Here is a 21,238-nt window from a genome sequence, read left to right on the forward strand (position 1 = left end):
GGAGCACGAAAGTCTAGCTCTGGTGAAATCTGGCCAGGAACCTATTCCTGGGCACTCATTCCTTCACCTTCTTCCCTTCCAAACCCTAGGACTGATGGATTACAAAACTTCCCAAAGCAAGTTCTTCCTAGGAGTTTATAGATAAAATTATCACCAGAAGAACTAAATAGTAGAGTAGCAGCAAACAGCAGTGACAATGACTAACAGTGGTTCTGTGCTGCCTAGGACTCTCCTCCCTAGGGTTTATCTCCTGCCCCCTTCTCAATTCTCTGAAACAGACGATGGTCTGGTTTTACTGTTACCCCTATCAATTCAAACAGAATAACTGATCCCTCCCCCACCAGTGGAACACAATCTCATAAGTCAAAAGACCCGATTCCTGAGGAGCCAATAAGTGTTAAAAAAAAAAGACAACAAAATGAAAGAATTTTGTTCAAAATGAATTACACATACACATACATACAGAGCAATAAGGACAGATATTAGAATGCAAAGCAAAAAATCATAAAAAAAGAACCAAGTAAGCATATCAGGCATAAGAAATTGGGGAGCTCTCCCAGAAGCAAGTAGACAAGAATAAAGAGAAAATCTAAGAGATAAGAAAAAAAGAAGTAGAAGTCTATATATTTTTTTTGAAGTCTATATTAATATCTGGAAACAAGAGTTCTAGGGAGAGAGGGGAAAAAATGAGAGGCAGAAAAAATTGAAGAAATAATGGAGATAAATTTCCCAGCATTAAAAAGATGAAAAGGTCTGATAGAATTTAATGAATAAATTAACTGAATTTAATGAATAAATTAACTGATATAATTTCCTGCCATTTTGGCAGGAAATTAGTGAAACTTTTAAATTATGCTGATACTTTTACTTTTTGCTACCTCTTTTGTGCCATTTGCTTGTTTCATTCTCATTCTCTCTGCTTACTGGTTTTATATTAAGATCTTAGTTTATGTAGCTATGAGTGCTTTCTCAAATTTAGCAACATAGCCATCACAACTAATATTTTTCCACTGAAATCAATTTCAGTCAATAACTAACTGAAGTTGCAGAAAATTTGATTATTTTTTAATAAGAAAGAATAAGTTAAGTTTTTATTTCTTCCATTACTAAATTTTATATCTTCTCCTCTCTTTCTTTCTTTTTTTTTTTCTTGAGACAGAGTCTTGCTCTGTAGCCCCAGCTGGAGTAGAGTGGCATCATCATAGCTCACTGCAACCTCAAACTCCTCAAGAAACCTTAAGATTATCCTTTAAAAACTCTTCTTCCTAACCTCCCTCCACCAATGACTAATTACTCTCAATCCTATGCCCTTAAATTTAGATCTCTCTCCTCTCTACTTCTGCTGTAACTGTCTTTGTTCATGCTCTCAATCTCTCTTGGGTCTACTCAAATGGTGTTCTGACAGACCTCCCATCTCTCCCTCACTTGTCATGGCTGCATACTCCTTCCTGAATATCTTAGTGAGTAATTCCCTTGCCCCCAAACCTTCTTGGGCTCCACAGTGCCCATGCCTTACTGTGGCCCAAATAAAAGTTTCTTTATGATCATCTGGTTCAACCTACTTCTCCAGACTTACCTGACAGGTTATCTAAACTTCTAGCCACACTGATATTTTCAATACTTTCTAAATATGCCCTGATATTTCTTGGCTCTTATCCCTTACAACCTTTTTTGGCACCAAGAACCAGTTTCATGGAAGACAATTTTTCCACAGATGGAGGGGGTGGGGGGCAGAGTTCAGTCAGTGGTGTGAGCGATGGGGAAGGGAGCAGCTCACCCCCTGCTGTGCCGTTCCATGGAATTCCACGGAGAGCTCTTCAGACTGACTGGCTGCAGACCAGTACTGGGGCTTGGGGACCACGGCATATGCTATTTCTGTTTCTAACATGTCCTTCCCTTTCATCACTGCCTGCAAAGTCCTACTCAGATTTTAAAGACCTAGATCAATATAATATCCTATATGAAGTGTCTTCCTACTTTAAGCAGAATCTTCCCTCCTTCGAATTCATACAGCACTTGTGAATATATCTATTTGATCAGTTACTACATTGTTGAGTAATTACTTGTTTAAATCCTGTCCTCTAACATCACAGTAAGCTGCTCAAAGGTAGGGATCATGTCTCATTCATCTTTCTATCTTTTCCAAGATTATGTCTGGCATATAATAGATACTCAGTACACGGCTGCACAATGAATGAATGATCTTCACAAGGCCTCAGTTTTTTCAAATGTAGAATAAGAAGGTTGGAATAAATGGTCTGAATTCCTTTCAGTTGTAAAACTACAGTTCTATGATTCCAGGTAAAGATGCTACAACTCTGACTCCTGAGTAAGTGAAATATTTGCATACTTTCACTAAAAGTTGGAAGATTTTACCTTTTTCCCATATTTATATCTAACAAAAAAAAAATCATTAAGGTTAAAAAGTACCTCTGAATGACAGACTGCTTGCTGTAAAATTAAGGATTCCTGGTTTTGTTTAGCAAGAAGAGAAAGAATTACATCTGCATGAGATTTTTTATGGGGCATCCTAATCACTTGTCCTTCACTGGGAGAATCATCTTCCTAAAAGAAACATAAAGTCAATTAATCCAACAAAAAATTTATAAAACAATTGCATTTTTCTCGATTTATGCTTAGTGAAAACTTAGCAGTCATCAAATGATATTAGCATTTTTTGGAAAGAAAAAGAACTATTTCATCTAGGTTTCATTTCCATTTGACTATAATAAAAACCCTTTACATTTGGCTCAACTACAGGCAACAGTATGAAGTAATTTGTAACATTTAACTGGAGATTTATTATAAAAACATAAAACTGGACCCTCTGTTCCATGCAATTGAATATAGTGATTCATAAATGTCTTACATAGTGTCATCAAGTTTTTAGCTCTCACGATTTCCTGCTTCATATGTATGCAGTGCACAAAGCAATGCCACAGTATGGCAATGAGGGCAAAGCATTGTGATGATGCTGCCAACCAGAACACAGGCAAAAATAAAAAACTGCAGAAATTTGCTATGGCATCTGTAGAGCTTTTGTATACATCTCGCTTATGTGGCTAGAGAGCAGGTCATGAAAGCCCTCACTGGAGCACCTTACCTAGGCTTCTTCATGCCTCAAAACAGATCTGTCCCAACAATGACAGACAGCGTGGGCCTCAGAGTCAAACAAACTGGATTCCTTTGATTTTAAATTCATCAAAAATATTCTTAATTATTTTATTTTTATTTATTATTTTTTTTGAGACAGAGTCTCGCTTGTTGCCCAGGCTAGAGTGAGTGCCGTGACATCAGCCTAGCTCACAGCAACCTCAAACTCCTGGGCTCAAGTAATCCTTCTGCCTCAGCCTCCCGAGTAGCTGGGACTACAGGCATGCACCACCATGCCCGGCTGATTTATATATATATATATATATATTAGTTGGCCAATTAATTTATTTCTATTTATAGTAGAGACGGGGTCTCACTCTTGCTCAGGCTGGTTTCACACTCCTGACCTGGAGCAATCTGCCCGCCTCGGCCTCCCAGAGTGCTAGGATTACAGGTGTGAGCCACCGCACCCGGCCTTATTTTATTTTTAATGAAATAAAGTTTATGAACTTGGCCAGCATGGTGACTCACGACTATAATCCTAGCACTCTGGGAGGCAGATTCGGGTGGATTGTTTGAGTTCAGAAGTTCGAGACTAGTCTGAGCAAGAGCAAGACCTCGTCTCTACCAAAAGTAGAAAGAAGTTACTTGGACAGGTGAAAATATACAGAAAAAATTAGCCGGGCATGGTGGCGCATGCCTGTAGTTCCCAGCTACTCAGGAGGCTGAGGCAAGTAGGATTGCTTGAGTCCAGGAGTTTGAGGTTGCTGTGAGCTAGGCTGACGCCATGGCATTCCAGCCCGGGCAACAGAATGAGACAGCTGTCATTCATTCATTCATTCTTTCATAAATAAATAAATAAATAAAGTTTATGAACTTTGGATCACAAGCCTATATCCCCCAGCTGCATATAGATAAATGTCTACTGGTATGTGACTTCATGTTATTGTTCTGCGTTTTTCCGTTTTATACTTTTGCATTTGATTTATCATGAATTTGTACCATATCTGATTTAAGCATAGTAAAAATACCAAAATTAGAATTTAGTTTCAAATGTAAAAAAAGAAGTTATAATTTAGTTCTGGTTCAGTTTAGCTATTTACTTTAAAGAAACTTAAACCTCCTTTGGCATCTGATAAAGTTCTAAGAATTGATAAAAATGCTATAATAGCATATTAAATAGGCCAAATGTCAGTATAATGTTCTTCTGAAATTAAAAATCTGTCATTTATGCCTTCTTTCCATATTATTTCATGAAAATAATTGTACTTTCTTCACAATCAACCAATTACTTGCAATAAATAATCACTGTTTAAAAATTATTCTATTAAAATCTTTTCAAAAAACTCCTTAATGGGCCGGGCGCGGTGGCTCACACCTGTAATCCTAGCACTCTGGGAGGCCGAGGCGGGCGGATTGCTCCAGGTCAGGAGTTCAAAACCACCCTGAGCAAGGGCAAGACCCCGTCTCTACTATAAATAGAAACAAATTAATTGGCCTACTAATATATATAGAAAAAATTAGCCGGGCATGGTGGTGCATGCCTGTAGTCCCAGCTACTCGGGAGGCTAAGGCAGCAGGATTGCTTGAGCCCAGGAGTTTGAGGTTGCTGTGAGCTAGGCTGACGCCATGGCACTCACTCTAGCCTGGGCAACAAAGCAAGACTCTGTCTCAAAAAAAAAAAAACAACTTCTTAATGATATATTTTATATTTCCATGTGAAATAACATTTTTGAATAAAAAACAGATGCTTAGCAAAAAACATGGATAAATGTAGGTGACAGCTGAGTATAATTACCTTCCCTTGCTTAGGTTGTTTGAAAATATACAAAAAGTAAACATTTCCATTCCATTCCTAGTCTTTTCAAAAGAAAATTCCTATGATCATTTCTGTATTATATTTATATTATATATATTTTTAAATGCCAATTTTTTCTTCTATAGAGCTATATAATAACTAAGGTTAGTATCTCTAGATCTCATTTTTTTTCTTTTTAAGTCATTAAATTTAAATATTTATTAGTATAAAAAACTATAATCATGGTTATGGAAAAATAACAAATGTATTATAAGAGAGTTGGTTTAAATAGCTAAGATCCTGCTTAAAATATTGTAAAGATAACATATCCAGGTGACAATCTTCACTAAGCTGGATTTCATTACCTAATTACATTAAATGTGTATTTTCAACTATAGTCACAAACGTTAATAATTTTTTTATTCGTACAATTATAAGATTACATAATGAAATATGCAGGAAACAAATTCTTTCATGAATATTTTACTAAATTTTGTATATATAACTCAAATAATTGAGAAAAAACTGATCAATTGCAACAAGTTCATCAAGATATTCTACCTGTCAGAATTCAATATTGGAGTCAATCACATTACTTACCATTTCAAGAACATCATGCAGAGTGCTGGATAAACTATCATTTAGGTTTGTCAGATACAGTCCATCATCTCCTAAAACTAAAAATTAAAATGTAAAAATGTAGGAAAAAGGAGAAATATAAACTTAGTAAATAATCTTACCATAAAGCCACAGAACATTAAATTTTAATTTATACTGCCATACAAATACTGGCAAAGTTCATAAACAAGCAATTCACAAACTACTCAATCTCATCAGTTTTCTTAAAAGTGCAATTTATAACAAAGATGGGATTTTTGTTTCACCCACCAGCTTATCAGAAATTAAAAAGAAGTATAAATATTAACTGTAGCTATGAAATTGAGAAACAAGCAGCTCTATATACTGTTAATGCAATTAAAAAGATTCAAATTAAAAGCTAAAAGCTTTACCAGAGAGTATGTTGGCTATGTATCAGTATTTTAAAGTAGACTTAGCAACGCCACTTCTAGGCATGTACTCTAACGAAGTTATCAAATAAGTGCACAAAAATATATATATAGTACATGCAAGGATGATCATTAGATAATTGTGTGTAGCCTGGAAACATTGAAAACAATCTAAATGCCCTTCTCTAATGGCATTGTTTAAATAGACTACACAGCTATTAGAAAAATGTGGTAGACCTCTATGTATTGATATCAAAATACGTCCATGATATATTATTAGGTAAAAAAATTCAGGTTTCAAAGCAATATGCATAGCATGATTCTATTTTTAAAGGTAAGCACACATATACATGCACATGTATTTAGGTGTTGACATATGCACAGACAAACAAAGACTGGAAGGGCATATCTCAGACTACTAAGAATGATATTATTTCTGGAAGGTGGGATTATGAGGGAAATTTTCCTTCTCAAATTAAGATCCAGAAAAGTTAACTAATTGTGTAGTGCCCCTAGTTTTTCTACTTTACCATGTTACATCTTGAAAATTAAGTAAAAACACTTTAAACAGAAAAGCATTACTTAAGGAATTATAATCTAACCAGTGAAAGCAATTAATACAAATTAACTTACTCTTAGGAGCCAATTTTTGACCACAGCTAAATAAAATCTCTCCTTCAGAGATGGGTCTATCTAAAGTTTCTGTTTCAGTGACAGTAACAGTCAAGGTGCTCTCCAGTGTTGATGAATCAGAATTTGGCATCTGTGGGGGGGAAGGAGCCTTGCTGCCCGCAGGAAATGGCGTAACAGGAACTGGCTCTGGAGGTGCAGGCTGGGCAGGGAAATCTAGAACACTGTCAGGTTCTTCATCCTTAGCCACAGACATTACGCTAAAAAGATAAAGACATATTTTGAACTTATTAGATCACTAAAGGCCTATATTAATTTTGATATAAAAAGCAGATTCAAAGATACCATGTCTCCTTTAGCAAAGTATTTGTATAATCTGGACTGATTAACAAGATTTATTTTTCTAAAATTATTTTCATCCATTGATCATAGGTCATCTTGAAAGCTCTTCTAGCCATAAAATAGGAGAAATTATTTTCTATATTATTAACACTATGATAGATATCTTTATTTTAATCTGTTTTAAATGTTTTCAGAAAAATGTAAAGGTATAAATAAATTTGATAAAAATTTTTTAAAGTTAAAATTTATGAAATTTCTTTCTTCCAAACTATAAAGTAGTTTGTGGTTTATAAATCTTTGTTTATCACTTCTATGTTTTAATGGGTTATGTAAATCAAACTTAAGTTGGAATGTACAGTTACTGCTGAATTATGTTCTCATTTACATAGCTGTTGGGTGAAGAAGTTCTTCTTGAAGAGGGTTAGGGTTCTCTTCTTCCAGTGGCAGGTCTCCATCACCCCATGGCTTAGGAAGCTCTGGGCTTGAGACTTTCAATTTATCAATGGAAATTTCTGACAAAGTTGGAGTAAGAGCTGCTGCTGGAGGCGGTGTAGCAGTAGGAGTAACTGCTGGAGTAGTAATAAGTGTGACAGCAGGCATATCATTTCCTACAGATTTTTTTTAAAAAGATAAAAAAAGGTAAAAGTCAGTAAACAACTCCATAGGAAGGCAAGAAATGTTGTTTCAGATATCCCTTAACATTTTGGCATATAAATAAATAATGGTAATAATAATTAATAATATTAACAATGATGATGGTGGTGGCCGTTAATGGGAAAGTTCCTAAATTAATTTAATAAAGCATTAAAAAACAAAATCTTGAAAAGACATCATTTTTAATACCACCATATATGTAAAGGGGTCTAGAGCATGTATTTGATTACATACTCTAAGCAATGGTAACAAATTCTTTGGATTCATTGCAAGAAACAATTATTTACTAAAACCTAGTAAGCAATAAGTATGTACATATTAATCTATAAAGCATCTTATAAAACAATCATGAAATTTTATTTAGTAGTTGCTAAAATTAAAACTGAGTTACAGAAATTAGGTTTCTACCTTTTTCAGCAAATATTTCTTTTGTAGGAAAAGACACATCATGATCTGAAACACAGGGAGAAGAATCTGGAGTTTTTACCAGCACATGCTCCTTAGGGGGTGATGAAGGTGAATGAGGAGGCGTAGGCTGTGGGGTAGCCACTGGGGTACACACTCTTGCCTAAAATAAATTAATGCAACAAGATAAATTGTGCTTATAATCACCCAAGTAACAGTAATTTGAAATAATAATGTGAGCTCATTGATAAACTACATAGAATTTAAATGAATCGGGATGAGGAATGAAGCCTTCAGCACTCTGGCTCATGAATATCTACCTTTTAGTCTAAGATTGGCGGGCAGAAAGCCTCAGGCAATTGAAGTAACTCTGCCTTTGAAGTAGGCCCCGAAGAAATCTAAGGCACTCTCTTTTAAAATATAGAGGAAGACTACACAGATAAAACTGAAAATTAAATCCAACTACAAACTTGAAGGATAGGCCATGCAACAGAAAAGAAGCATTTTAACTGGTTGACAAGATATCAAAAAATCAGCCTTTTAGCACAAGCAGTGTAAGGATAAGAGAAAGTGAAGAGTGGGTAGAGATAAAGACAAAACAGAAATGGAAAGTACTGGTGAAGGAGTAAGTAAACAAACAATTTCATATTAATTTGTTGAACAGGTAATCATTCAAATGGTTCAAAATTCAAAAGATACCAAGGGGTGATAGTCAAAATTAAGCTTCCCCTCCTCCTTACGTCCTCTCTACCTAGATCCCTCCCTATGAGTTGTGAAATAATCTTGACTTAAGTCATTTTATATGCATACAATATGGAATAAATTCCCAGAAGTGAGATTGCTCTGTTAAAGGGTTAATTGCATTTTGAATTTGAATAGATTTTGGGCAATTTGTATTTCTTGTGTGTGAACCGTTTGGTCCTAACCTTTGACCATTTTTAAAATACATTATTTGTCTTCTTCTCATTCTAAAAAATATTTATATATTAAGGTGATTAGTCTTTCTTCTATACTATGAATTGCAAATTAATATGCAATTTAAAACCATGAAGCGTAACAGAAATTCTATAGCATTGCTTAATAATTAGCATATTCTTAGCCTTCATTTTTAAATGAAAGATACCCATTTTTTTTCTTCTTCACTACATACTTATAGCATAAAAGCATTGTTTTCAAATATAACACTACTGGCTCATCATCATGAAAAGATGTGCAGGTGTTAGGCAGACAGCGAAGGATTCTAGGTCTCCAAGGGACGAGAAAGTGGGTGCCTTGCCTTGGTGTAATTGTCCCACCTGGGAAGACAGACAAGGGTGGGCCCCAGGCCCCCACCTTGGTCCTGCCCCACCTTAATCCTGTCCCAAGCTATTACCATATCTGGGGGAAGAAGAAAAACCCTACAAATCTGCCAATCAGAACTCAGCAAGACAACTGCAAAAGAACACAGAGAACTCTATAGCACACAGGCCAAGCAGCATAGGTACAATAGTCTTGAAAGTGACCTAGAACAAATGGCTTTTAGAGACGCTCATCGGAGATCCGCATGTATAGTAAGACTTAGGTCATATAACTCCCAACTGTCCAAAGTGGTTTCATGGTGATGTCTGAGCCATGAGGGAGGTCCCAATCCAGGCACTATAAAACAAGACCCAGACCACAATCAAGCCCCTACTTTTGCTCTCACTTTGCTGCTACAATGGGTCCAGTTGTCATCTGTGGCGTATGTATCACATTCTGTAAACCTGTATCTTGCTCTATATAATCCTATCTTTTTCTCCTCAATAAAGCTCATTTTCATGCTTGCCTTACTTTGGTGTGTCTGGTGATTCTTTGTCTATGAGTGCATTTCAGACCCTGAAACCCAACACAGGTGTTCTTCTAGTATAGGTAATGGATAATGATGATAATAAACTATTAGTCTAATCGCTGAGTATTTAACAAATTCCAGGCACACCTACATTAATCCTTTTTCATATATCATCTCATTTAATCTGCCACAAACCTCATATGATGGCTAAGACCAGGCAGTATCATAAAGATGTCAATCCTCCCTAAATGAAACCAATCAAAATTGGATTAATTCCTATAAAAATCCCAACAAGATTTTTTTGGTGAAACTTAAAAACTAATTTTATTCATTGATTGACACAGGGTCTCACTCTGTCACCCAGGCTACAGTGCTGTGGCATGATCATAGCTCACTCCAGCCTCTAACTCCTGAGCTCAGGCCATACTCCTGTCTCAGCCTCCCAAGTAGCTGGGAATACAGCCACAGAGATGGGGGTCTTGCTGTGTTGCTAAGGCTGATCTCGAACTCCTGGCCTTAAGCAATCCTCCTGCCTCAGCCTCCCAAAGCACTGGTACTACAGGCTGGAGCTACTGCACCCAGCCAAAAATATGTTTTTAAGTTTAAACTGAAAATATACATATAATATCCATAAATGTGTATAAATATATATTTGAGAGAGAAAAAGGCTAAGAAAAGCTATGACAATTCTGAAGATAAGGAATAATAAATTGGGGAAGGGCCAGGGAGAAGGAGGGCTTGCTCTGCTAGATATTCAGTAGGCAGAATTTGGTAAACCCATGATCGTTTAAACTCTAAATATTCTATCTCTATTATATAGATAAGATTAAAGTAACAGAGCTTGGTATTCAAATTCAGGTCTCACTCCAAAGTTCTGGCTCTTAACAATTACATAAACTGCCTATTTACACTGGCTTTTCCATATTTTCTCTTTCAATCACCCTCATGAAAATGCAGTCTGTGGGCAGAAAACAAATCAAAGTAATTGGCACAGAGAAAATAATTAACTCTAACCACACCTGTACTGCATATATTACCAATGAGCTAATAAAGCACAGATCAAAACTGTATTAAATCTTTGGCACACTAATTACATTACACAACACCAATCTCTATAAAAGTCAAATACAGTATATAACTTTATACATGAAATGAATCAGTTTAAATATTTCTCCTATATAAAATGATGTTCTCAGTGATCTATAGGATCAGAAGTGACTACAGAGTTCTAAACAGCTGGTAATACAGAGTAAATTTTGGCTTTGTAGAATTTCATGTTGCTATAATACATTAGAAATTCTACTTAACATAATAAGCTGATTAAATAAGCAATAATAAACCTTTCTGAAATATATTTTCTTTTAAAGGTCAAAAATATCAGTTTACATAATAACTCAAAAGCAACATGTGATTCTTGGCTATATCCTGAATTTTAAAAAAATCTACAAATGATATTTTTGGAACAACTGGGGAAATTTAAATATGGTCTCTATAATTCTATCAATGTTATTAATAAACTTGGAGGTATGATTATGGTACATTAGTTATAAAAGAAAATATCTGGTTCTTAGGAGATACTGCTGATGCTTTTGAGGTCAAGTGCTACGATGTCTGCAACTTTCAAATTTTTTTTTTTTTGAGACAGAGTCTCACTTTGTTGCCCAGGCTAGAGTGAGTGCCGTAGCATGAGCCTAGCTCACAGCAACCTCAAACTCCTGGGCTCAAGCAATCCTGCTGCCTCAGCCTCCCGAGTAGCTGGGACTTCAGGCATGCACCACCATGCCCAGCTAATTTTTTCTATATATATTAGTAGGCCAATTAATTTCTTTCTATTTATAGTAGAGATGGGGTCTTGCTCTTGCTCAGGCTGGTTTTGAACTACTGACCTCGAGCAATCTGCCCACCTCAGACTCCCAAAGTGCTAGGATTACAGGCGTGAGCCACCACGCCCGGCCCAAAATTTTTTTAAAGGCTATATAACATAGCAGATACAAAGACAGTCAAAAAAAACGTGCCAAGCCTAGGTGCTGTGGCTGCTCACAATTGTAATCCTAGAACTTTGGGAGGCCGTGGAAAGAGGATCACTTGAGATCAGGAGTTCAAGATCAGCCTGGGCAACATAGTGAGACAAATTTCAACAAAACAAAGAAAAAAAATTAGCCAGGCATGGTGGTGCACACCTCTAGCCCCAGCAACTCAGGAGGCTGAGGCAGGAGGATTGCTTAAGTCCAGGAGTTTGAGGCTGCAGTGAACTATGACTGTGCCAGTGTACTCCAGCCTAGATGACAGAGAAAGAGCCTGTCTCAAAAATAAGAAAGAAAAATGTGCCAGTATATTGTCACTTGCTAAATATTGGTAAAGAGTATACAGATGTTCATTGTTGCATCATACTCTCATCTATTCAATAGATTTAAAAGTTTTTAAAATAAAATGTTGGGGGAAATGTTACTTTAACCATACCAAAAAGGAATAAAATCCTACCACAAACTGTGATCTTATGACATGCTGTTTAAAATTTATCTATTTTACTTTATTTTTTATTTACTTTATTTTTATTTATTTACTTTATTTTACTTGTTCTTTAATAAACATATCAAAAATTCTCCAGAACTTAAGTCATGAAAGGAGAGTCCCTCCTACCGGCAAGTATGTTTCATTTGCTGAAACATCCCCATCAACACTTGTAGCAACAGGATCTTGCTTTTTTGCTTCTCTGTCACCCAGCATGACAGCAATGGTCTCAGCAAGAGCTTCATTCACAAAATGGCTGATCATGTCTGAATTCACAGGAACCCCAGCATCAACAAAAAGCTGGAGGGTACCACCACTTGTTCCTTCCACTAAAAAAGAAAGAATTTCAGAATAAGTGGGCAAGAAAATGCTTGCTATTTAAACCTTAATTCTTAAAATTTTAGGGATGACAATATATTTGTATATGGGGGTGAAAAGAGGAATAAAAATGAAAATACAAACATATCTACTTATTATAAAAAGGACTAAGATGATAACTTGTATAACAAACCTTCTCTCTAAACAAATAAAAACAAATAAAGGGGAGAAGAAAACATACAGATGAAAATTTACTTATATGGCCTCTTCTCTACCACTACAGAATTTAGGGATAAAAAGAATTTGTACCCATATTATTAATAAATGTCCTCATCTGAAAACAATACACATTTCCAAGAGCAAGACAACAGGAAATTCTGTGATAGACCAAAACACAAGGATGTAATAAATATGAAGACAAACCTTCCTTCCTCGTAGTTCCAAATATATCAGTTATCAGCAAATCCTCTTCAAACCTCTACTTATAGTTTAGGTGCTTATCTGATGTCTTATCAGTATATTAATTTTCCGAATGAGTTGTACTTTTCACTTACATGAATGTACATAAAATTAAGTAAAACTTCCTTAAGAGACTTTGCTCAACTTAAAGTGGTAAAATTTACAAAGCTGTGTGTGGAAAATATGTAAACAATGATCTGTACAACCTGATAAAGATATTGCCTCTCCAAAGAGCACTCCTAAAGAAGTACAACTGTGGCAGCAATATCCAGAATTCCCTAAAGAGTGAGTACACGGGCTGGGCATGGTGGCTCACTCCTGTAATCCTAGCACTCTGGGAGGCCAAGGCGGGCGGATTGCTCGAGGTCAGGAGTTCGAGACCAGCCTGAGCAAGAGCGAGACCCCGTCTCTACTATAAATAGAAAGAAATTAACTGGCCAACTAAAAATATATAGAAAAAATTAGCCAGGCATGGTGGCACATGCTTGTAGTCCCAGCTACTCGGGAGGCTGAGGCAGGAGGTTTGCTTGAGCCCAGGAGTTTGAGGTTGCTGTGAGCTAGGCTGGTGCCACGGCACTCTAGCCTGGGCAACAGAGTGAAACTTTGTCTCAAAAAAAAAAGAGTGGGTACAGGTATTTTGGGATTACTTGTTGACGTAATCCCAAATAGTAGCAATTTACTTTGGAGTTACTATAACAGAGACTATCACAATACCAAATTTGTATTCAACAATATATGTTGATACATCTCCTTTTTAGTTTCCACAATTCATTGTTTTGGCATTACCAAAAATCAGAACATCTCTGTTATAAGGCCCTGAAAACCTACCCAAGCACCAGCAAAAATAAAAGCAAACACACATGCTTTAGAGAACAGGATCTAAATACCCAATCTGGAAATGTTAAGATTTCATCTAGGAAAACATCAATTCTTTTGTAACTTCCTTGGTAGGTTTTTTCCTTTCTTAAAAAAAAAAATGGCATGATTAAAGAAAACCTGGGGTAGTAACAGTAGAAGAAAGCATGCAAGCTATACTAAATAGGAAAAATTAACCAAATGTATCAATAAACTGTATGGAGCCCAAGGATGTAGGCTGTGGCTGAGTGGGGACTGGGAAAGAGCAGAGAAAAGAAAACAGAACAAACAATAACTCCAGTACTTTGGAGATTGGGTGCTGGGAAAATTATCATATTATTAACAGAAATAGAGAATAAAGGAAGAGTGGGTTTGTGTAGAAAAATGAGATACATTTTGGACATGCTAAATATGGTATGCCAGTGGAGCATCAAGTAGAATATCCGTCAATAGGTAGAACGGCAAGTTTTCAGCTTAGATACACAGCTTAGAGGTCATCAACTGACACAGGATAACCAATGGCAAGAGGAAACTAGAAAAACAGATAAGAGGATAAAGCATAGAAACCAGGGGAATAATTTTATCCAAGTAGCAGAAAATAAAATGAGAAAATAAAGAACTTGAAGAAGTTTAAAAAAGGAGAAAGGAGGAAGAACTACAGAATGAATTCCAAGAAGGGAAAACCATTAGAACATTTTAAGAATTAGAAGTGGCCAACAGTGCCCATCCTAGAGCCATCTAGTAAAATAAAGATTTGAAAAATGGAAACGTCTTTGACAACCAAATGCTATTAGAAAGGAGTTTCTTGAAGCAGAGGACAGAAAGCCAACCCATAAAGACTAAAATGAAAATGGGAAATGAGAAATTAAAGCAGTAAATATAGACTTTGATGTCTATGGTTTGGACACTTAAAGGATAGTCTATGAGGGAGAAAGAGTAGGTCATCTTGAGACTGGAAAGAAGGAATAAAAGTAGAGGTAATGAAATACAGAAATGTAAAAGAAAGAACAAAGTCAGATAACTTATGCTATCCAATTTCAAGACTATTAAAATATAATAATCAAGAACTGCGGTATTAGTATAAAAGGTAGACTTACAGATTAGTGGGACAGGATAAAACATCCAGAAACAGACCCCCACATATGTACAGCCAATTGATTTTCAACAAAGGTGTTAAGGTAATTCAATGGAGAAAGGATAATCTATTCAACAAATAGTGCTAGAACAATTGAATATCCATATGCAAAAAAAAAAAAAAAAGCTTAATCCTTACTTTACACCATAAAATTTAACTCAAAATATACTATAGACCTAAATGTATAATATAAAAGGACACATTTTCCAGAAGAAAATATAGGAAAAAATCTTAATGATTTGGGGTTAGCAAACATTTCTTAAATACTATGCCAAAAAAAACCCCCATGAACTACAAAAGAAAAATTAATAAATTAGACTTCTTCAAAATTAATCTTTTTGTCTTCAAAAGATAATGTTGAGAAAGCACAGAGGCAAGACACAAAGTAGGAAAATACATTTGCAAAACATATTCCAATAAAAGATCTGTATCTAGAATAAAGAACTTTACACTTAATAATATGAAGACACAAACTCCAGTTTAACAATTGGTAAAAGATTTATTAATAAAAGGCTACCTCACCAAAGTAAAGATGGAGATGGCAAATAAGCACATGAAAAGTCACACAATGTCATTAGGCATCATGTGTAATTATACTACATAGTTATTAGTACAGAGATATGCAAATAAAAATCATAATGAGATATTCCTATAAATATTCAAAATAACGAGTCCAGGCGTGGTGGTTCACGCCTGTAATCCTAGCACTCTGGGAGGCTGAGGCAGGCGGATTGCTCGAGGTCAGGAGTTCAAAACCAGCCTGAGCAAGAGTGAGACCCCGTCTCTACTATAAATAGAAAGAAATTAATTGGCTAACTAAAAATATATAGAAAAAAAAATTAGCCAGGCATGGTGGCACATGCCTGTAGTCCCAGCTACTCTCGAGGCTGAGGCAGAAGGATTGCTTGACCCAGGAGTTTGAGGTTGCTGTGAGCATGGCACTCTAGCCAGGGCAACAGAGTGAGACTCTGTCTCAAAAAAAAAAAAAAAAAAAAAAAGCTAAATAAAAGAGGCCAGCCAACAAAAGACTAAATATTTTATATTAATAATTATATATGTATGAAATTCTAGAAAAAGTAAAAATACAGTGATAGAAAGCAAATCAGTGGTGGTTAGGGGCCAGTGGGAATGGATGGGGGTTAGGGGTTAGGAACTGACTGCAAGGTGGCATAAGGGAACTTTTGGGGATGATGGAAATTTTTTTTATGTTATGACAGTGTAGCTAATATACAGCTATGTGTATTTGTCAAAACACGTCAAACTGTACACTTAGAATTGATGAATTTTATGACAAGTAAACTATACCTCAAAAAAGCTGATGGAGAGGCCGGGCGCGGTGGCTCACGCCTGTAATCCTAGCACTCTGGGAGGCCGAGGCGGGCGGATTGCTCGAGGTCAGGAGTTCGAAACCAGCCTGAGCAAGAGCGAGACCCCGTCTCTACTATAAAAATAGAAAGAAATTAATTGGCCAACTAATATATATATATAAAAATTAGCCGGGCATGGTGGCACATGCCTGTGGTCCCAGCTGCTCGGGAGGCTGAGGCAGGAGGATTGCTTGAGCCCAGGAGTTTGAGGTTGCTGTGAGCTAGGCTGACGCCACGGCACTCACTATAGCCTAGGCAACAAGCGAGACTCTGTCTCAAAAAAAAAAAAAAAGAAAAAAAAAAAGAAAAAAAAGAAAAAAAAAAAAGCTGATGGAGAAGGACAAGGGGAGGAATAAAAAAAGGAGTAGGAGGAGAAGGAAAAGAAGAAAAATGGGGAAGAGGAAAAGGGAGAAGAGAGAGAGAGAAAAAGAAGAAGAATGGTATGGGCTCCATAAAGAAAGAGGACCATTTAACTATTCAATAAATATTTAAAGTCTCACTGGTATCAGTCAAGGACTAGGCACTAAAGGAGAAATATCCTTAAACCTAAGTAATTTAAAATTATCTGTAATGAGTGAGACAGATATGTAAACCAACCATAATATAACCTGATAATTACCATAAAAATATATATACAAAATACTATGGAAATGGAGATTTGGGGTGGTAAATGTGGAGAGCAGTTTAATAATCTGAAAGCTTCAATGTGAAATAACAGGGTGGAAGAGAACTAACCAACACTGCAGAGAAGTACTGGGAAGTGAAATTGAAAGGGCTTATCTTTTGTCACTGGAGGACTTACTTCATCTCTGGAATATATGAATCTACAATGAACTAAAGTTTTTGTCTTTTAATAACAACACAAAAAAGATTCCATTTCACTTACCAATATCAGAAGTCAGTGGTTCACTTGCCTCACTGACTGAAACACTAACATTATGTATGGCTTGTTGCTGGATTGGGAAGAGGCCAGAGATAATTCTTGACATTATTTCTTGTTCTACCCTAGGTGTGGGATAAAAGTTAAGATTCCTAAATTTCATTGAAATGTATAAAATGTTAGACATACCATCCTTAAAAATAACCTTTGCCCCGGGACACAAACATTTACAAATGAAAGCAGTTACTCTGACAATTAAATCTAGAAAGAAGAAAAAAAATAAAATATATCTCCTAATAAAATAAACCACATGAAACAGACTCTTCTTGTGACAGTTCATGAAATCAAACTAAAATCTTTCAGATTAGTCTAATGAAAAGCTTAATGAAACTCCTAAATTCAGAATAAGACTTGGGCCAATGATTATCTGGCATATCATGTACCTAAAATGTTTATTTCCACTCTGAGAGCATGCATATAAAACCATGTAACATCAGAACTAGAAAACAAGTCCAGCTGCCCTCACTTCAAGAAATAAATATATATGTGGAGATATAGGGTAGCTTTTCTTTTGAAAAGTAAAGAAAAAATTTATTTCCAAGGTTATTTTTAAGAAGAGAAAGCAGGGCTGGGCGCGGTGGCTCACGCCTGTAATCCTAGCTCTCTGGGAGGCTGAAGCGGAAGGATTGCTCAAGGTCAGGAGTTTGAAACCAGCCTAAGCAAGAGTGAGACCCCATCTCTACTAAAAATAGAAAGAAATTAATTGGCCAACTAAAAAATCTATAGAAAAAATTAGCCAGGCACGGTGGTGCATGCCTGTAGTCCCAGCTGCTAGGGAAGCTGAGGCAAGAGAATCGCTTGAGCCCAGGAATTTGAGGTTGCTCAAAAAAAAAAAAAAAAAAAAAAAAAAAGAAGGGAAAGGGGAACAGAACAGGAGGCTTTTTCAGGTACATTTCTTTAGAGCAGCTAATAGACTTCTTGAAAATTATTATTAATATTATAATAGATGCCTATTGTAGAAAGTTTAGAAAATATATAAAAGTTTTTAAAAAAATTTGGCAGGCTGAGGTGGGAGGATCACTTGAAGCCAGGAGTTCAAGACCAGCCTTAGCAACACAGCAAGACCCCTGTCTCTATGTGAAAAAAAAAAATCAGGTGGGTGTGTTAGTACACACCTGTAGTTCCAGCTACTCAAAAGGCTGGGGGAGGAAGATCACAAGAGCTATGATGATGCCACTGCACTCTAGCTCAACAGAAAGAGACTCTGCCTCACAAAATTTAAAAAAAAAAAAATTGATAAGGCTTACCCATACTCCTAGATTCAGGGATAAATACAGTTAATTTGGCATGTATATTTTTTCAAACTTTTATCCTATGCACATTTATTTTTGAGTAAGTTCTTATAAACTGCGGTTACATTGTTAGTATTCTGCTTCATTTACACACTAGTATCTCATGTTATCTTTCTATATTCTTCTAAACTTAATTTTAATAACTGTATTAATATTTAGTCATTAATTTTATTCATTCCATAATTTCCTTAAGGTTTCTCACAAGTAAAAACAGAGATAATAATAGAATTCACTTCATATCCATATGCAATAACAAATTATAATTGTTATTGTAATATGTAACAATAAGTATATATTACAACTCATTTTTGTAAGTATTTAACAAACTTAGAACAGTGCCTTTGTTGTAATGCTAGGAATTATATGGCCTAGTAGAATAACCATACTGGTACTTAATAATATTCTCCTAGGCTGGGCGAGGTGGCTCACGCCTGTACTCCTAGCTCTCTGGGAGGCTGAGGCGGGAGGATCGTTTGAGTTCAGAAGTTCGAAACTAACCTGAGTAAGAGCAAGACCACGTCTCTACTATAAATAGAAAGAAATTAATTGGCCAACTAATATATATAGAAAAAATTAGCTGGGGTTGATGGTGCATGCCTGTAGTCCCAGCTACTTGGGAGTCTGAGGCAGCAGGATTGCTTGAGCCCAGGAGTTTGAAGTTGCTGTGAGCTAGGCTGACGCCATGGCACTCACTCTAGCCTGGGCAACAAAGTGAGACTCTTGTCTCAAAATAAATAAATAAATAAATAATAAAAATAATATTCTTCTATTCTCCTTTGTCATGGTAGGCAGCCTAAGTACCAATATTCAAGGACAGAAATAATATTTCCGACAATTAGTTAAGCCCTCAGCATTATATTAAACACTTTCCAGTGACTACAACAAAGGAAGTTTAATAAACAAAGGAAGACAAGGGAGATTTTCAACCAAATTTTAATACTTTTCATTTATATTTGCTACTATGATTCTGTTCACACCAATACCATTCTAAACTCACCACTGAATTAAGCTATTTTCCAATGTTTCTTTTCTCTCAATTACTTTCTCCAGAATATCAGCAGTGGGCTGAGAAGCAGAAGCAACTGGCGGAAATGGAGGACCATTATATTTTGTAGAAACAACTTTAACACTTCTGTTAAACTCCATGATTGGTTCAGAGTCTGGAATTTCATCACATTTTTCCTCTTCCTGATAATAGTAAAAAAAACAAAACTATTATATTATGTATTTACTCATTTACTGAGTACCAACTATATGCAGAGAACTTAGCTAGGTGAATTAACCAATACTTCTAAATGAACGAACAGCATTTCTAATTAGGTAGTATAATATTAATTATAATAAATACATTAGTCATATATGTCACATTGAAGAAACCTTAATTACATAATTCGTTTGTGTTTTTAAAACCCAATATTCATTTTATACAATCATAAAACAAACTAAAAAATTTAATTATTCCTGCATCAAACATTATTAACATTTCCCTCTAGAAATTTATGAACTTAATTTATTACCATAAAAAAATTGATGCATCCCAATATCATGTTTGCTCTTGCAGAACCTATAATTACATTTAATGATGCAGTTAGGTCATCTTACACATTATTTGCATCACCACATCATAATCAAGAGAGTTATTTCTGGAATTTGTAAATTTTTTATTATGAAAAATGTCATACGTATTTAAAAGTAAACAAAATAGTGCCCATGTAATATATCTATAATATGTAAATAACATGAATTGCATTTACCTGTTTCCCTGCTTCAATAATTATCAGCTCATGGTCAACCTTGTGTCATCTAGATTGCCCCCCCATCCACTTTTCCCTTCATATATCATTTTGAAGAAAATCACAGATATTGTATCATTTTATCTATAAATAATTCAATATATATATGTCTCAAAAACAGTTTGGTCTCTTTAAATATTATTAAGTCAATATTTTTATATAATACCATCAAAAAATGAAGTCCACAACATATAAGTGGGGCAGAGCTAAGGTAGGAACCCTTGTCTTTGAATTCTAAATCTTTTGCCATTTCTGTAACTGTTTATTTCACTTGTACACTGAATAAACAGTTATCAAATATTAATATCTTTGCTAGGCATTAAGAATATAAAGATAAATAGGGTTCCTGCCTTCAAAATATTCGTGTGGTGCTCACATGAGAAGACATGCTTGTGAGCAAATAATATTAATACACTGCATACCTCTGCATAGTGTAAAATTGGTTTCATTTTGTGATTAACAAAACGGGTTTTAGCTCTGAAAGTGAAAGAGACAACAAATGTCTACTTTAAAGTCTATAAACATAATATTCAAGTAGTTTCTATGTTCAATGATCTTTTCTCCCATCCTTTACATTTTGCTTTCTCTTATTTTTTCTCTCTATTTTACTATTTCTATCATTTCCACAACTCTTCCTTCCATATGAAATCTTCCTTTAGATTTTAGACTCCTCACAACTTTTTTCTCAATATAAATTAATTGTTGACCTTGCCACTAATCCAGAAATCAAAAGAGATAAATGGAACAAAATGAAGAAAGGATAGATCAGAGGGAGGGAAGGCAAAGAAAATGGGAAGAAATAAGAAAGTAGGAAGCAAGAAAGAAAAGATCT

At 35.5% G+C, this 21,238-nt stretch overlaps 1 protein-coding gene across 5 annotated transcripts in view; it reads right to left on the bottom strand.

Moving 5' to 3' along the window:
- KIAA0586 (KIAA0586 ortholog) overlaps window positions 1–21,238 on the bottom strand; it is a 131,906-nt gene that overhangs the window by 46,487 nt on the left and 64,181 nt on the right. For all 5 annotated transcript variants that reach the window (XM_076004001.1, XM_076004004.1, XM_076004003.1 and 2 more), the window contains 8 exons: window positions 19,611–19,801; window positions 17,268–17,386; window positions 12,377–12,576; window positions 7,933–8,092; window positions 7,256–7,478; window positions 6,532–6,788; window positions 5,492–5,568; window positions 2,431–2,565 (listed from right to left, as the gene is read on the bottom strand). In XM_076004001.1, the coding sequence (XP_075860116.1) occupies window positions 2,431–2,565; window positions 5,492–5,568; window positions 6,532–6,788; window positions 7,256–7,478; window positions 7,933–8,092; window positions 12,377–12,576; window positions 17,268–17,386; window positions 19,611–19,801 (1,362 nt within the window). The remainder of the gene's footprint in view (window positions 1–2,430; window positions 2,566–5,491; window positions 5,569–6,531; window positions 6,789–7,255; window positions 7,479–7,932; window positions 8,093–12,376; window positions 12,577–17,267; window positions 17,387–19,610; window positions 19,802–21,238) is intronic.

Source organism: Microcebus murinus, chromosome 6 (assembly GCF_040939455.1).
Source record: "Microcebus murinus isolate Inina chromosome 6, M.murinus_Inina_mat1.0, whole genome shotgun sequence".
Taxonomy (NCBI): Eukaryota; Metazoa; Chordata; class Mammalia; order Primates; family Cheirogaleidae; genus Microcebus; species Microcebus murinus.